This window comes from Triticum dicoccoides, chromosome 6A (genome assembly GCF_002162155.2).
Source record: "Triticum dicoccoides isolate Atlit2015 ecotype Zavitan chromosome 6A, WEW_v2.0, whole genome shotgun sequence".
Classification (NCBI taxonomy): domain Eukaryota; kingdom Viridiplantae; phylum Streptophyta; class Magnoliopsida; order Poales; family Poaceae; genus Triticum; species Triticum dicoccoides.
In genome coordinates, this window is record NC_041390.1 from 543,448,785 (window position 1) to 543,463,462 (window position 14,678).

General features: G+C 44.8%; 1 protein-coding gene across 2 annotated transcripts; it reads left to right on the plus strand.

Moving 5' to 3' along the window:
• Window positions 1-2,982: 2,982 nt before the first annotated feature.
• Window positions 2,983-9,185, plus strand: LOC119317801 (probable RNA-dependent RNA polymerase 1). 2 transcript variants are annotated; one of them, XM_037592294.1, is made up of 5 exons: window positions 2,983-3,252; window positions 4,135-4,682; window positions 5,296-7,142; window positions 7,411-7,561; window positions 8,143-9,185. In XM_037592294.1, the coding sequence occupies exons 2-5, from the start codon at window positions 4,155-4,157 to the stop codon at window positions 8,965-8,967; spliced, it is 3,351 nt and encodes a 1,116-aa protein (XP_037448191.1). In that variant the 5' UTR covers window positions 2,983-3,252; window positions 4,135-4,154; the 3' UTR covers window positions 8,968-9,185. The 2 variants fall into 2 exon arrangements, with proteins under 2 accessions (XP_037448191.1, XP_037448192.1); XM_037592295.1 differs by having other exon boundaries at window positions 2,983-3,248.
• The last annotated feature ends 5,493 nt before the right edge of the window (window positions 9,186-14,678 follow it).

Consider the following 14,678-nt stretch of genomic DNA (forward strand, 5'->3'; position numbering starts at 1 on the left):
AGAGCGTGTGAACTGCCAAGTGTGGTGACGGGAAGGGGCAAGGGGAGTTATGAGACGCCTCTCGTCTCCCATGCTTCCCTGCGCGTGCAAGCGCTCGCCACGTGTGGCTCGAGCGAGCCTGGCTCGCAAAAAAGGGCCTATTGGGCCGTTCCTCCATAGCCCGGCCCAGACCTGCTTTGAGGTTTGTGCGGGCCAGCTTTTAGATGCAACCCAGCCAACCAAACGGGCCGAAAACTGCCCGCCCAGGCGTGACTGAACCTAATGCAGCCTACCAAGCGCATTCCTAATTCTCCGGAAACGATTAGCTTTGGATGGCGAACCGCCGTCGGATTGTGAAGACCGTACGCATGTAACCAAGTAGAAAGGTCGTGCTTTCGGTCTTCCATTAGAGGGCGGTTCGCATGATCGTCATCAACCGTCCGAGGGACTTCAAGTACGATTTACACCGACTCGTCTACTTTCGCTGCACTCTGGAGTCGGTAACGATCGTTGATCCAAACCCTATATGCATCTTCATATTGTTCTGGGTGTTCGTAGGGCAATTTTTGTTTTCTACTACGTTCCCCAACACTTGTCGATGATCATTTTTTTAAGAAGATTGGGAATTATTGATCTGATTGACATGCCATGCAAATTGATAGGGAGGGCTATGTTGTTCTTGAAGAATTAATTTATGGACAAGGAAGCGAACAAAGCTATCTCGATAGAATCCATATGGGAGTAATTTGGTAGGATATGAGGCAAGTTGATTATGGCGAGAATGTGCAAATGATTGACAATCAGTTGCTTCCATTCAAAGCCTAGCGATCAATTATATTTGGGTTGGAGGTACTATAGCTCATCCAACAAAACAACCCTCAAGGAGAAAACCTCCACCTGGTATACTAAAACTCTATGTTGATGTGTCTTTTTCATACGAGAACAATTCTACATCTTGTGGAGCCTTTGTTTGCAGGGGCACATGCAGGCTTCAGGCTGCCAGGGCCATGTCCAGGGGTGCAACAAGCAATCCCTTCGTTGACTGTAGAAGTAGTGATTGCAACATTAATCACTATAGATACAAGGCTAGCCTGGGGCTTGGGCAGATCCTCACTATAACACAGATTGTTTGAAATGACAAAAGAGATTTCATTGCAGCAGAGAACCTACACGTTGGATCGACCATCAACGCTTAAATCACTGAGGCCATGGCGCTTAAGAGAGGCCTGGAGATGGCTTCGGATATTGGAGTCCGATACCTCATGGTGCAGTCTGGCTGTACGCAGCTGGTGAATTTTATGAATAGATGAGCCCCTACTCCTACCATGGCTGCTCCAATCATTGAAGATTGTTTTGAATTATGTATGTATAGGTTTGAAAAGATTATTATCGAGCATTATATGCATGCCACATAGTGTTGCCCATGAGCTAACGAGCATGGCAAGGGTTCATCCTCCGTCATTGTGGATGGAGAACCAACCCCAATCGATCCGTGGATTGATTGTTGACGATGTTTCTCTGTTTAATCGAGTTGATCAAAATAAAGTTAGCGCATTATCTAAATATCTATATATAAATTAGTAATACAACCAGTACTATATTGCCTACATATATCCGTGAAGATTTCGGAGCGCAATCAACGAACCTTCGACATACCCAGTCCTATCTATCCCACTCCACTCCTGCATTCCATATCCCGCATTGCTCGGCCCCACCAACTCTGTTGCTTTAAATGTTACGTGCACATTGACCGACACTCCTCAAGTCCCCCTCCACAGTCTCCCCGCCTCCGCCTCTGTGACAAAACCATTGGGCAATCGCCAGCTCCGCTTCCCCTCGCCCATCCATCTTCCTCGATTCCGTCCTCCAGATTCATCGGATTCCTGCCGCCGCTCTCTGCTCCCCACCTTGCAACTTGCTGTGCCGATGGCGACGGGAGCCAGCGACAGACAAAAAAGCCATTCCTGCCGCTGGTCCTAGGCCAGAGTGGGGTCGGCTTCATCCCTTCCTTCCGTTGCTGGTAAGGAACCCCACTCGGTCGGACGGATCATCCCCATGAGTACGTTTCGTTCTTAGCTCATTTGACAATCGACCGCTTCCATTTAAAGCATGTCGATCAATTATACTCATAGTGGAGGTACATTAGCTCATCCGACACAACAACCCTCATGGAAAAACCTCCAACCGGCATGCTAAAGCTCAATGTTGATGCGTCCTTTTCGTACGAGGACGGTTCTACAACTTGTGAAGCCATTGTTCACAAGGGCATAGGCAGGCCTCAGGCTGCCAGGGCCATGGCCCGAGGCTCAACAAGCAATCCCTTCGTTGATTGTAGCAACAGTAATCATTGTAGATGCAAGGCTAGCCTGGGCTTGGGTGGATCCTCGCTTCGGCACTGGTTGTTCGGAATGACCAAGTGGATTTCATTGCAGCACATAACCTGCATATTGGATCGACCATCGATCCTCAAACCGTGGAGGCCATGGTGCTTAAGTGAGGCATGGAGCTATTTCGAATATCCGAGTCTGGTACCTCATGACGCAGTCTATTGTGTGGAGCTGGTGAACTTTATGAATAGGGGAGCTCATGCTTCTATCGCGGCTGCTCCAATCATTGAAGATGAGAAAATTATTATCGAGCATTATATGTGTGCCATAAATAGTGTTGCCCATGAGCTAACGAGCACGGCAAGGGTTCATCCTCCGTCATTGTGGATGGATAACCCACCTCAATCAATCCGTGGATTGATTGTTGACGATGTTTCTCTGTTTGATTGAGTTGATCGAAATAAAGCTAGCGCATTATCTAAAAAACAAAAAAAATAAAAAAATAGAAATGGGACTTTTTATTGTCTGCCTATCCGTTGAACATTTCGGAGCGCAACTAACGAACCTTGGACATTTCGGAGCCCCTCCATTCCATACCCCGCACCCCCCGGCCCCACCAACCCAGTTGCTTTTAATATTACGTGCACATTGACCGACACTCCTCAAGTCCTCCTCCGCAGTCTCCTCGCCTCCGCCTCGGCGACAAAACCATCGGGCAATCGTCAGCTCCGTCTCCCCTCCCCTCCCCTCGCCCATCCGCCCTCCCCGATTCCCACCCTCAGATCCATCGGACTCCCGCCGCCGCTCTCCGCTCTCCGCTCCCCGCCTCGCGACCTGCTGCGCCGGCGGCGCCGGGAGCGAGCGAGCGGCAGACAAAAAGCCATTCCCGCCGCTGGTCCTGGGCCGGGGTGGGGCCGGCTTCGTCCCTTCCTTCTGCTGCTGGTAGGTAAGGAACCCTAGCTCGATCGGACGGATCATCCCCGCGAGCGCGTTTCGTTGTTGGGGGTTCTTCCATCTTTGCTCTGCTGTGGTGGCATTGAGCAGCCGGGCCGCGAATCGTTCGCAGCTTGCTCGCTTCGTCCGCGGCTCCGTTAGGCTCTTCCTCTGCAGCGCGCGGGATCAATCGGAGTTTACTTCGTCTAGGTTAGATCGATCACAGTTTTTGCGATGGGATTTGGTGCCCAGGTTCGAGCGCGGCTTGTTTTCCTGAATTTTGCGGGAATCCAACTAAACCCCCAAACCCCACGCTCGGCCCGCCCCTGCTTCGCCAATAATAGAGGGCGTTGCATTTCTTTTCGGAACGAATAAACAGGGCAGGTGAAGAATCGTAGCGGGTGTAGAGCTCGGGGGAAATGTACGTCCCTGATTGTTTTATCGACAATTTTTTGGGGTTCGCCTATTTTTTGCCGTTCGCCTATTTTTTGCCGTTGACCTTTTTAGCAGTTCTTGGTTTCTTGCTTTACCCGAGCTGTCTGTTTGCTAGTGCCTGATGAAGTGGGATGTCTGTTCTTTTGTCGGCATGTTTATGCTACTGCATTGTGATAGGATTTATGCCACTGCAGTTCTTAGTTTTGGGTGAAACCGTTGCATACGGATCTACTTAGTTTTGGGTGAAACCGTTTGATTGTTTATGTATTTATTACTAGTACCAGTGTTTGACATTCCTTACTTCTTTATTAGTTTAGAGATCCAAATAAAACAACTCAAATGTAAAACTGCAACATGGATTTCTTCCTAAATACGTAGAAGACCTGACATATATCTGCAGATCTGTCTATGCTTTCCAGTGGCTGACTGTTTTTTTTATCATGATTATGCCCTCATGTAGTTTTGGTATGCACCATCACCATGGGCGGCAAGACTATTCAGGTGTCAGGGTTTCCTTCAACTGTCAATGCTGACCATGTCAAGGATTTGTTGGAAAAAATTGTTGGTACTGGCAACGTCTTTGCGATCAAGCTCAGGCCTCCAAAGAACATCTCTGCAAACTCAAAATCTTTTGCCATTGTTCAGTTCCAGTCTGAGGTACATGCTTCGCTGGTGTTGAATGCGGCCCGACGGAATGCACTTAGGAGTGGAAGTAATCATCTGAAGGCCCGATATGCAGAGCGTGACATTGTTCCAAGACCGAGAACTACGATTTTTAATCTACAGGATGCAACACTGCATTTTGGCTGCCTTCTGAGGGAAAAAGTTCTATCTGTTCTGTGGAGCGGAACAAATGTTTCCGTTGAGTTTGGATTTGCTATGAAGAGGATTGACTTTTGCCTGATCTACAACTCGAAGAAATACAAACTTGAACTCTCCTATGAGAGCATATGGGAGATCCAGCTTCATCGTCCACCTGGGTTGCAAAAAAAGTTCCTTCTGATTCAGGTATGTTGGTTGTACATATAAGTACATTACTGTGTTCACATTGTTTTCAAGTGTATAACTATTGTCTTCATATTACAGCTTCTGCATGACAGATGTAATTTTGTTTTTGTAAATATTAAAATAGTTTACACATGTTTCTTCTGCTTGTCAACTTGTGCCAGAAACAATATAATTGCTACATTTCACTTTGTTGCCTTTTGGTCATTGATCATTTGCTGTATTTGGAATGCTGGAGCCTGGAGGTGCACTTGAATTTTGTAGAGTTCAGCTTTGCTGTTAGTGTTTGCTCTTTCTTGATTCTTCTGTTATATATATACTGGGAAAATGTTTATGTGTTGTTAAGTGTACAACAATAATTCTCTAGAGTACTGATAAAGTGATAATCAATCTATATAAAGTTATGCTAGTTGATTTTTAATTTATAGCCCAAGATGATGGGATGGGAACACCAATTGCTATAATACAGTTTCCATTATTTCCTCAATGGTTGCATGCATCTTTAAATGCCGATCAACATCTGTAACCATTTTTAAGTTACATCTAGTTGTTTCTGTTTATTGAAAGCTCAGAGATTTTTGTTAACCTCAGTTGGAGAAATGTATCCGTTTCTCAGGTTCAGGCTGCTCCGAAAATTTACGAACAAAATATACGCCGTTCTGGTTCTATGTACGATGATCCTTTATTCAACTATTCTAGGGATGATACAGATGACCAGTGGACCAGAACAACTGATTTTACCCCATCAGCCAGCATTGGGCAATCATATATCCTATGTCTGGAGCTACCACATATTTGTTATCTCCCGAACATCCGAGAGTACTTTGTTTACTATGAAGTACACGATGACGTCTTCCATCTCCAGCGTGGACATTCATATTCAAGCAATACTTGCTTTGTTCCAGTTGTGAAATCTCATCATTTCACTGATGTCCCCTACGAGATACTCTTTAAGATCAACCACTTGGTTCAGAATGGGACACTTAGTGGGCCAACACTTGATGACAACTTCTACCGTCTGGTCAGCCCAGGATATGAATGTATTGACCATATAAAGCGTGCACTTGAAAAGATGTCATACCTAAAAAAGACTTGTTTGAATCCAACAAAGTGGTTATCTGAACAATACAAAAAAAATCGAAGATCACGCTACATGTTAAAATCACCAAACATAACCCTGGATGATGATGGGTTGGTATATGTCTACAGGGTGCAAATTACCCCTGCGAAAGTGTACTTTTATGGTCCTGAGATTAATGTCTCGAATCGTGTTGTACGGCATTACGCTGCTGATTTGGATAACTTCCTTCGGATTTCGTTTGTTGATGAGGACTGTGAGAAGCTTCGTTCAACTGATTTATCACAACGCTCTGCTCCAGGAAATAATACAAGGAGGACTGCTCTTTATAACAGAGTTCTTTCGGTCCTTTCAAATGGCATCACTATCGGTGACAAGCACTTTGACTTTCTGGCTTTTTCTTCAAGCCAGCTCCGAGATAACTCTGCATGGATGTTTGCTTCTCGAACGGGGTTATCTGCCAGTGACATCAGGGAGTGGATGGGGGACTTCCGTAATATTAGAAATGTGGCAAAGTATGCTGCAAGGCTTGGTCAGTCTTTTAGTTCCTCAACAGAAACTTTGAAAGTGCATAAGTACGAGGTGAAAGAAGCTCCAGATGTAACAAACGGAACGAAGTATGTATTCTCGGATGGAATTGGAACCATTTCAGCTGATTTTGCAGATGAAGTGTCTAAGAAGTGCAACTTGACCTGCTTTACTCCCTCCGCTTTTCAAATAAGGTATGGAGGTTACAAAGGTGTTGTCGCTATTGATCCAACATCACGCTGGAAACTATCTTTAAGAAAAAGTATGTCAAAGTTTCAGTCAGAAAACATCACACTTGATGTCCTTGCATACAGCAAGTACCAGCCATGTTTCCTGAACCGGCAGTTAATCACTCTTCTTTCGACACTCGGAGTCAGAGATAGCATATTTGAACTGAAGCAACAAGAAGCTGTGAAGCAGTTGAACAGAATGGTAGCTGAACCACAAGCTGCTATTGATGCAATTGAGCTTATGCCCATGGGTGAGGTTACAAATGTTGTTAAAGAGTTGCTGTTATGTGGCTACCAGCCGGATCTTGAACCATATGTTTCTATGCTTCTACAAACCTTTAGAGCATCCAAGCTGCTAGAATTGAAAACGAGGTCAAGGATATTTGTCCCAAAAGGGCGAGCAATGATGGGATGCCTGGATGAAACCCGCACACTGGAGTATGGACAGGTATTCATTCAAGTTTCTAATAGTGCAGATAACCGTGGAAAGTCCATCGTAACTGGAAAAGTTGTCGTTGCCAAAAACCCTTGCATCCACCCTGGTGATATCCGTATTCTCCAGGCTGTTCAAAGTCCTCTTTTGGGCCACATGGTTAACTGTGTTGTCTTTCCACAGCTGGGGCCAAGGCAAGTATTTAGTAATGCATTCTTCTATGTTTTCCAGTAACTTTTTTTTAGCAAAATCTCATTTCTGGAATAATGTTCTTTCTGATTTGGTAGAAAGCATCAGTTGAAAGTGAAATAGCTTTGTACATTTAAATCGAAGAACCTTTTGCTAGTGAAGTTTAGGCGCTCCTCATGGATGTCATGTGATCCTTCACTATTTCTTGGATGTACTACTCTTGTTTTGTTTGTCCTTTGTTATTGAAATCAATGTCGAATTTTGTTCGTGCAGGCCTCATCCTAATGAATGTTCAGGGAGTGATCTTGATGGGGACATATATTTTGTTTCATGGGACCCAGATCTCATTCCAACTCGTATGGTGGCGCCTATGGACTATACTCCAGCACCAACAGAAACATTAGATCATGATGTTATGATTGAGGTATTTTATGTTTGTAGCCCAGATTGTTCATTTTTCATGCCATTCACGATAACGTCTGTACACCTGTTGGCTGTTGCCATGAACTGTCATTTAGTCGTGCTTCTGATTGTGAATTTCCTTTCGATTCTGGTTCTTGCATTTCTGAAGAGTTGACTACTTAAACCTATTTTCTGAGTCTGCAGGGTTTTAATTTATTTGTTTGTACTTCCGCCAGTCCAAAATGTAGATCTTTTTAGAGTTGAGCACATGAACTAGAGGTGGTGGTAACATGCCAATGTTACCCTTCATTCATTTCATGTGCTCTCTGTTCCTTCCAATACAATAAGTGCTACAGTATAGGCTCAATTCTTTGATGAAACTAATGTGGGGCTAGATTGGAACACATGAGAAGTGTATTGTGAATGTAGAAGGACCTACATTTTGGATGGAATTGAAAAGACTACAAGGACCTACGTTTTGGATCGGAGGAAGTAGGAAGATAAATCTGTTTCTTCTCATTGTCTATTACTTGCAAGGAAATTCCAAGCATCTTGTAAAACAAATCTGACACCCTGCTTTGGAACCACTCTAATATCATGCAGGAAGTACATGAGTATTTCACAAATTACATAGTTAACGAGAGTCTGGGAATCATTGCCAACGCACACGTAGTCTTTGCGGATAGGGAAATCCTGAAGGCTGAAAGTACACCATGCATTAAGCTGGCAGAGCTCTTCTCCATTGCTGTTGATTACCCAAAGACAGGAGTGCCGGCTCAAATTCCGCCTGAACTACATGTGAAAGAGTACCCAGATTTCATGGAGAAGCTCGACAGGGCTACCTATGTATCCAAGGGAGTAATAGGGAAGCTCTACCGGGAAATTAAGAAGCAGAACCCTCACATTGGACACTTCACAAAGGATGTGGCAAGGCGGTCCTATGACACTGATTTGATAGTTGATGGCTACCAAGACTACATTACCGAAGCTGTGTGGTTCAAGGAACAGTATGACTTCAAGCTGGGTAATCTGATGGAGCACTACGGAATAAATAGCGAGGCTGAGATAATAAGTGGATGCATTCTTAAGATGGCAAATAATTTTACCAAGAAGAACGACGCCGATGCTATCAGGCTGGCGGTGAAATCTTTGCGGAAGGAAGCAAGGTCATGGTTCAGCGAGATGGGTTCAGATGAGAGCGGAGGTGGTCACGAGGCCTCGGACGCCAAGGCATCCGCTTGGTATCATGTTACCTATCACCCTGAGTACTGGGGTTGCTACAATGAAGGATATGATCACCGGCCACACTTCATCAGCTTTCCGTGGTGTGTCTATGACAAGCTGATTCTCATCAAGCGGAAGAAGAACTTTGTCAGGAAGATGCTCAATCTTGAGAACAGAATGAGACGAAGCACGATATTCGGCTGAGTGCGACCATCAGGTCGTTGTTGGTCTTGTACATATATTTGAACATGTCGATTCTTGTGCTAGAATGATCGCCGAAGAGCAATTGTAATTGTTGACTCAGATGTGTTGATGTACATGTGGCTACGAGCCTACGAAGTACTGCGAACCTTGTGGGCAAGCAGAAGTGTGTGGGCATTTGGATGCCGTCGTTGAATGTATTTCTGTGGTTTGATCTGTAATCTTACCCAGGTTTCCCCTGCTTTTAGGTCATATTCGTACTGCATTGCGTTGAAAATTTGAAATGTATGGAAGACCCAACTTCAGCTTGATTGTATGACAAGTACTCCCTCCGTCCCAAAATATAAGAACGTTTTTAACACAAGCATATGAAGTGAATTGCAAGAAACCACCACATTTGGGGCTTATCTTGCAGAAAACAACGTGGTCGCTAATCATTTACAAAAGCCACCGCGGATTCAGTAACAGTTTTGTAGATTGCATTGAACATGTAATTCCGCGCGGTTGAGGGCGTTTCCGACATGTGGGGCCCAATATGCGTGATGTGGCGTAACGGACGCGCTGACGGCGCAATTTGAGCGTACATCTTGTCGAGCCGGACCGACCGACCGACGGCGCCCGACCAGACCAGATCTGCTCCGTCCTCTCCTTCCAGCTCCAATCCATGGCGACGACGAAACCTAGCGGCGTGGACGGGGGCGGGGGAGTTGCTGCCGGTGGGGATGCTCTTGGCGGCGGTGCTGGAGATCCACCGGAGTTCTGCGGGAGCTCCAATTCGTCGAGCGCGCTGCCTCTTCCCCAACCGCCGTCACCGCCGAAGTCGTTGGAATACGCGGCGGCTACTGCGTTCGCCCAGGCGGTGAAGGCCAATCCGACGGGCAGCCACCATTTTGCCTCCTCCTTCGGCGGTGTGGAGTAAGTCATCCTCCTCCTTTGTCATTTCCCCGATTGGTATTCTAGGGTTAGGGTTGTAGTGTTAGGGTTCTATGGTTGGTGTTCTTGGGTAGTTGTAGTACGACTAAGGTTGTAGTGTTAGGGTTCTAGCATTAGGGTTAGTGTTAGCTGTTAACTGAATTTTCAGTAAACTGTTAACTGTGTACTGAATTTATTGAACACTCGATATTGTTAACTGAATTTTTTGAAGATTGTTAAGTGGATTTTAACACTGTTAACTGAATTTCTGTTGCCAACAATTTTAACTCTGTTAACTGAATATTGTGAACACTGTTAACTGTTAACTGAATTTATTGATAATTGTATGTTGTTAACTGAATTTTGTTTACACTGTTAACTGGATTTTAACACTCTAAACTGAATTTCTGTTGCCACCAATGAGACCTCTTAACAATAATTGTGAACACTGTTAAATGCATTTTATCTGAATTTGTAGCTTGGATGATGAAGAATGGGAAGTGAGGTTCCATTTCCTAGACAGAGATAACTTGGAAAGAACAATCTGTTTATCAGACATAACCTTCTGGAATCTCATTGCCCTAATAGAGGTAGAAGGCTATAGTTCAAGGGATTTTATGTATTATGTTAGAGATCCAGGAGTTGGTGTGTGAGGAATGGAAGAATTAACTGATGATGACAAGGTGGAAGAAATGTTGGATGACATAGCTAGTAAAGGAAAGAATGTTGTTAACATTACAGTTATGAGAAGTGATGCACCTAGACCAGTTGATTTGAACATTGGTCATGCTTATGAAGAGCAGGTTTCTTTGTCAGAAATAGGTGTACCAGTTGTCTATGAGGTAGACAATTCAGGAGTTCTTTTCCCCAGTCCAATGAAATGAAGGAAATATGCCCTAGAGGCAATAATAAAGTTATTATTTATTTCCTTATATCATGATAAATGTTTATTATTCATGCTAGAATTGTATTAACCGGAAACATAATACATGTGTGAATACATAGACAAAAACAGAGAGTCACTAGTATGCATCTACTTAACTAGCTCGTTAATCAAAGATGGTTATGTTTCCTAACCATAGACATGAGTTGTCATTTGATTAACGGGATCACATCATTAGGAGAATGATGTGATTGACTTGACCCATTCCGTTAGCTTAGCACTTGATCGTTTAGTTTGTTGCTATTGCTTTCTTCATAACTTATACATGTTCCTATGATTATGAGATTATGCAACTCCCTTTTACCGGAGGAACACTTTGTGTGCTACCAAACGTCACAACGTAACTGGGTGATTATAAAAGTGCTCTACAGGTGTCTCCGAAGGTACTTGTTGGGTTGGCGTATTTCAAGATTAGGATTTGTCACTCCGATTGTCGGAGAGGTATCTCTGGGCCCTCTGGGTAATGCACATCACTCAAGCCTTGCAAGCATTGCAACTAATAAGTTAGTTGCAGGATGATGTATTACGGAACGAGTAAATAGACTTGCCGGTAACGAGATTGAACTAGGTATTGAGATACCGACGATCGAATCTCGGGCAAGTAACATACCGATGACAAAGGGAACAACGTATGTTGTTATGCGGTCTGACCGATAAAGATCTTCGTAGAATATGTAGGAGCCAATATGAGCATCCAGGTTCCGCTATTGGTTATTGACCGGAGACGTGTCTCGGTCATGTCTACATAGTTCTCGAACCCGTAGGGTCCGCACGCTTAAAGTTCGGTGACGATCGTAATTAGGGTTTTTGTGTTTTGATGTACCGAAGGTTGTTCGGAGTCCCGGATGTGATCACGGACATGACGAGGAGTCTCGAAATGGTCGAGACATAAAGATTGATATATTGGAAGCCTATATTTGGATATCGGAAACGTTCCGGGTGAAATCGGGATTTTACCGGAGTACCGGAGGGTTACCGGAACCCCCCGGGGGTTATTGGGCCTACATGGGCCATAAGGGAGAAGAGGAGGGCCGGCCAGGGCAGGCCGCGCGCCCCCTCCCCCCTAGTCCGAATAGGATAAGGAAGGGGGGGCGCCCCCTTTCCTCTTTCTCCCTTCCTCCTTCCTTTTCCAACAAGGCAAGAGGGGGGAGTCCTACTCCCGGTTGGAGTAGGACTCCTCCAGGCGCACCCATAGGGCCGGCCGCACCTCCTCCTCTCCCTCCTTTATATACTGAGGCAAGGGGGAACCCCATGACACACAAGTTGATCCTCGTGATCGTTCCTTAGCCGTGTGCGGTGCCCCCTTCCACCATATTCCACCTCGGTCATATCGTAGCGGTGCTTAGGCGAAGCCCTGCGTCGGTAGAACATCATCACCGTCATCACGCCGTCATGCTGACGAAACTCTCCCTCAACGTTTTGCTGGATCGGAACTCGAGGGACGTCACCGAGTTGAACGTGTGCAGAACTCTCGGAGGTGCCGTACGTTCGGTATTTGGATCGGTCGGATCAGGAAGACGTATGACTACTTCCTCTATGTTGTGTCAACACTTCCGTTGCCGGTCTACGAGGGTACGTAGACAACACTCTCCCCTCTCGTTGCTATGCATCACCATGATCTTGCGTGTGCGTAGGATTTTTTTTGAAATTACTACGTTCCCCAACACTGGCATCCGAGCCTAGGTTTTATGCGTTGATGTTGTGCACGAGTAGAACACAAGTGAGTTGTGGGCGATATAAGTCATACTGCTTACCAGCATGTCATACTTTGGTTCAGCGTTATTGTTGGATGAAGCGGCCCAGACCGACATTACGCGTATGCTTACGCGAGACTGGTTCTACCGACGTGCTTTGCACACAGGTGGCTGGCGGGTGTCAGTTTCTCCAACTTTAGTTGAACCAAGTGTGGCTATGCCCGTTCCTTGCGAAGGTTAAAACAACACCAACTTGACAAACTATCGTTGTGGTTTTGATGCGTAGGTAAGAACGGTTCTTGCTAAGCCCGTAGCAGCCACGTAAAACTTGCAACAACAAAGTAGAGGACATCTAACTTGTTTTTGCAGGGCATGTTGTGATGTGATATGGTCAAGACATGATGCTAAATTTTATTGTATGAGATGATCATGTTTTGTAACCAAGTTATCGGCAACTGGCAGGAGCCATATGGTTGTCGCTTTATTGTATGCAATGCAATTGCGCTATAATGCTTTACTTTATCACTAAGCGGTAGCGATAGTCGTGGAAGCATAAGATTGGCGAGACGACAACGATGCTACGATGGTGATCAAGGTGTCGCGCCGGTGACGATGGTGATCATGAAGGTGCTTCGGAGATGGAGATCACAAGCACAAGATGATGATGGCCATATCATATCACTTATATTGATTGCATGTGATGTTTATCTTTTATGCATCTTATCTTGCTTTGATTGACGATAGCATTATAAGATGATTCCCCACTAAATTATCAAAGTATAAGTGTTCTCCCTGAGTATGCACCGTTGTGAAAGTTCTTCGTGCTGAGACACCACGTGATGATCGGGTATGATAGGCTCTACGTTCAAATACAACGGGTGCAAAACAGTTGCACACGCGGAATACTCAGGTTTAACTTGACGAGTCTAGCATATAACAGATATGGCCTTGGAACACGGAGACCGAAAGGTCGAGCATGAATCATATAGTAGATATGATCAACATATTGATGTTCACCATTGATACTACTCCATCTCACGTGATGATCGGACATGGTTTAGTTGATTTGGATCACGTGATCACTTAGAGGATTAGAGGGATATCTTTCTAAGTGGGATTTCTTAAGTAATATGATTAATTGAACTTAAATTTATCATGAACTTAGTACCTGATAGTATCTTGCTTGTCTATGTTTGATTGTAGATAGATGGCTCGTGCTGTTGTTCCGTTGAATTTTAATGCGTTCCTTGAGAAAGCAAAGTTGAAAGATGATGGTAGCAATTACATGGACTGGGTCCGTAACTTGAGGATTATCCTCATTGCTGCACAGAAGAATTACGTCCTGGAAGCACCGCTAAGTGCCAAGCCTGCTGCAGGAGCGACACCAGATGTTATGAACGTCTGGCAGAGCAAAGCTGATGACTACTCGATAGTTCAGTGTGCCATGCTTTACGGCTTAGAACCGGGTCTTCAACGACGTTTTGAATGTCATGGAGCATATGAGATGTTCCAGGAGTTGAAGTTAATATTTCAAGCAAATGCCCGGATTGAGAGATATGAAGTCTCCAATAAGTTCTATAGCTGCAAGATGGAGGAGAATAGTTCTGTCAGTGAACATATACTCAAAAATGTCTGGGTATCATAATCACTTGACTCAACTGGGGGTTAATCTTCCTGTTGATAGTGTCATTGACAGAGTTCTTCAATCACTGCCACCAAGCTACAAAAGCTTCGTGATGAACTATAATATGCAAGGGATGAATAAAACTATTCCTGAGCTCTTCGCGATGCTAAAAGCCGCGGAGGTAGAAATCAAGAAGGAGCATCAAGTGTTGATGGTCAATAAGACCACCAGTTTCAAGAAAAAGGGCAAAGGGAAGAAGAAAGGGAACTTCAAGAAGAACATCAAACAAGTTGCTGCTCAGGAGAAGAAACCCAAGTCTGGACCTAAGCCTGAGACTGAGTGCTTCTACTGCAAGCAGACTGGTCACTGGAAGCGGAACTGCCCCAGGTATTTGGCGGATAAGAAGGATGGCAAAGTGAACAAAGGTATATGTGATATACATGTTATTGATGTGTACCTTACTAATGCTCGCAGTAGCACCTGGGTATTTGATACTGGTTCTGTTGCTAACATTTGCAACTCGAAACAGGGGCTATGGATT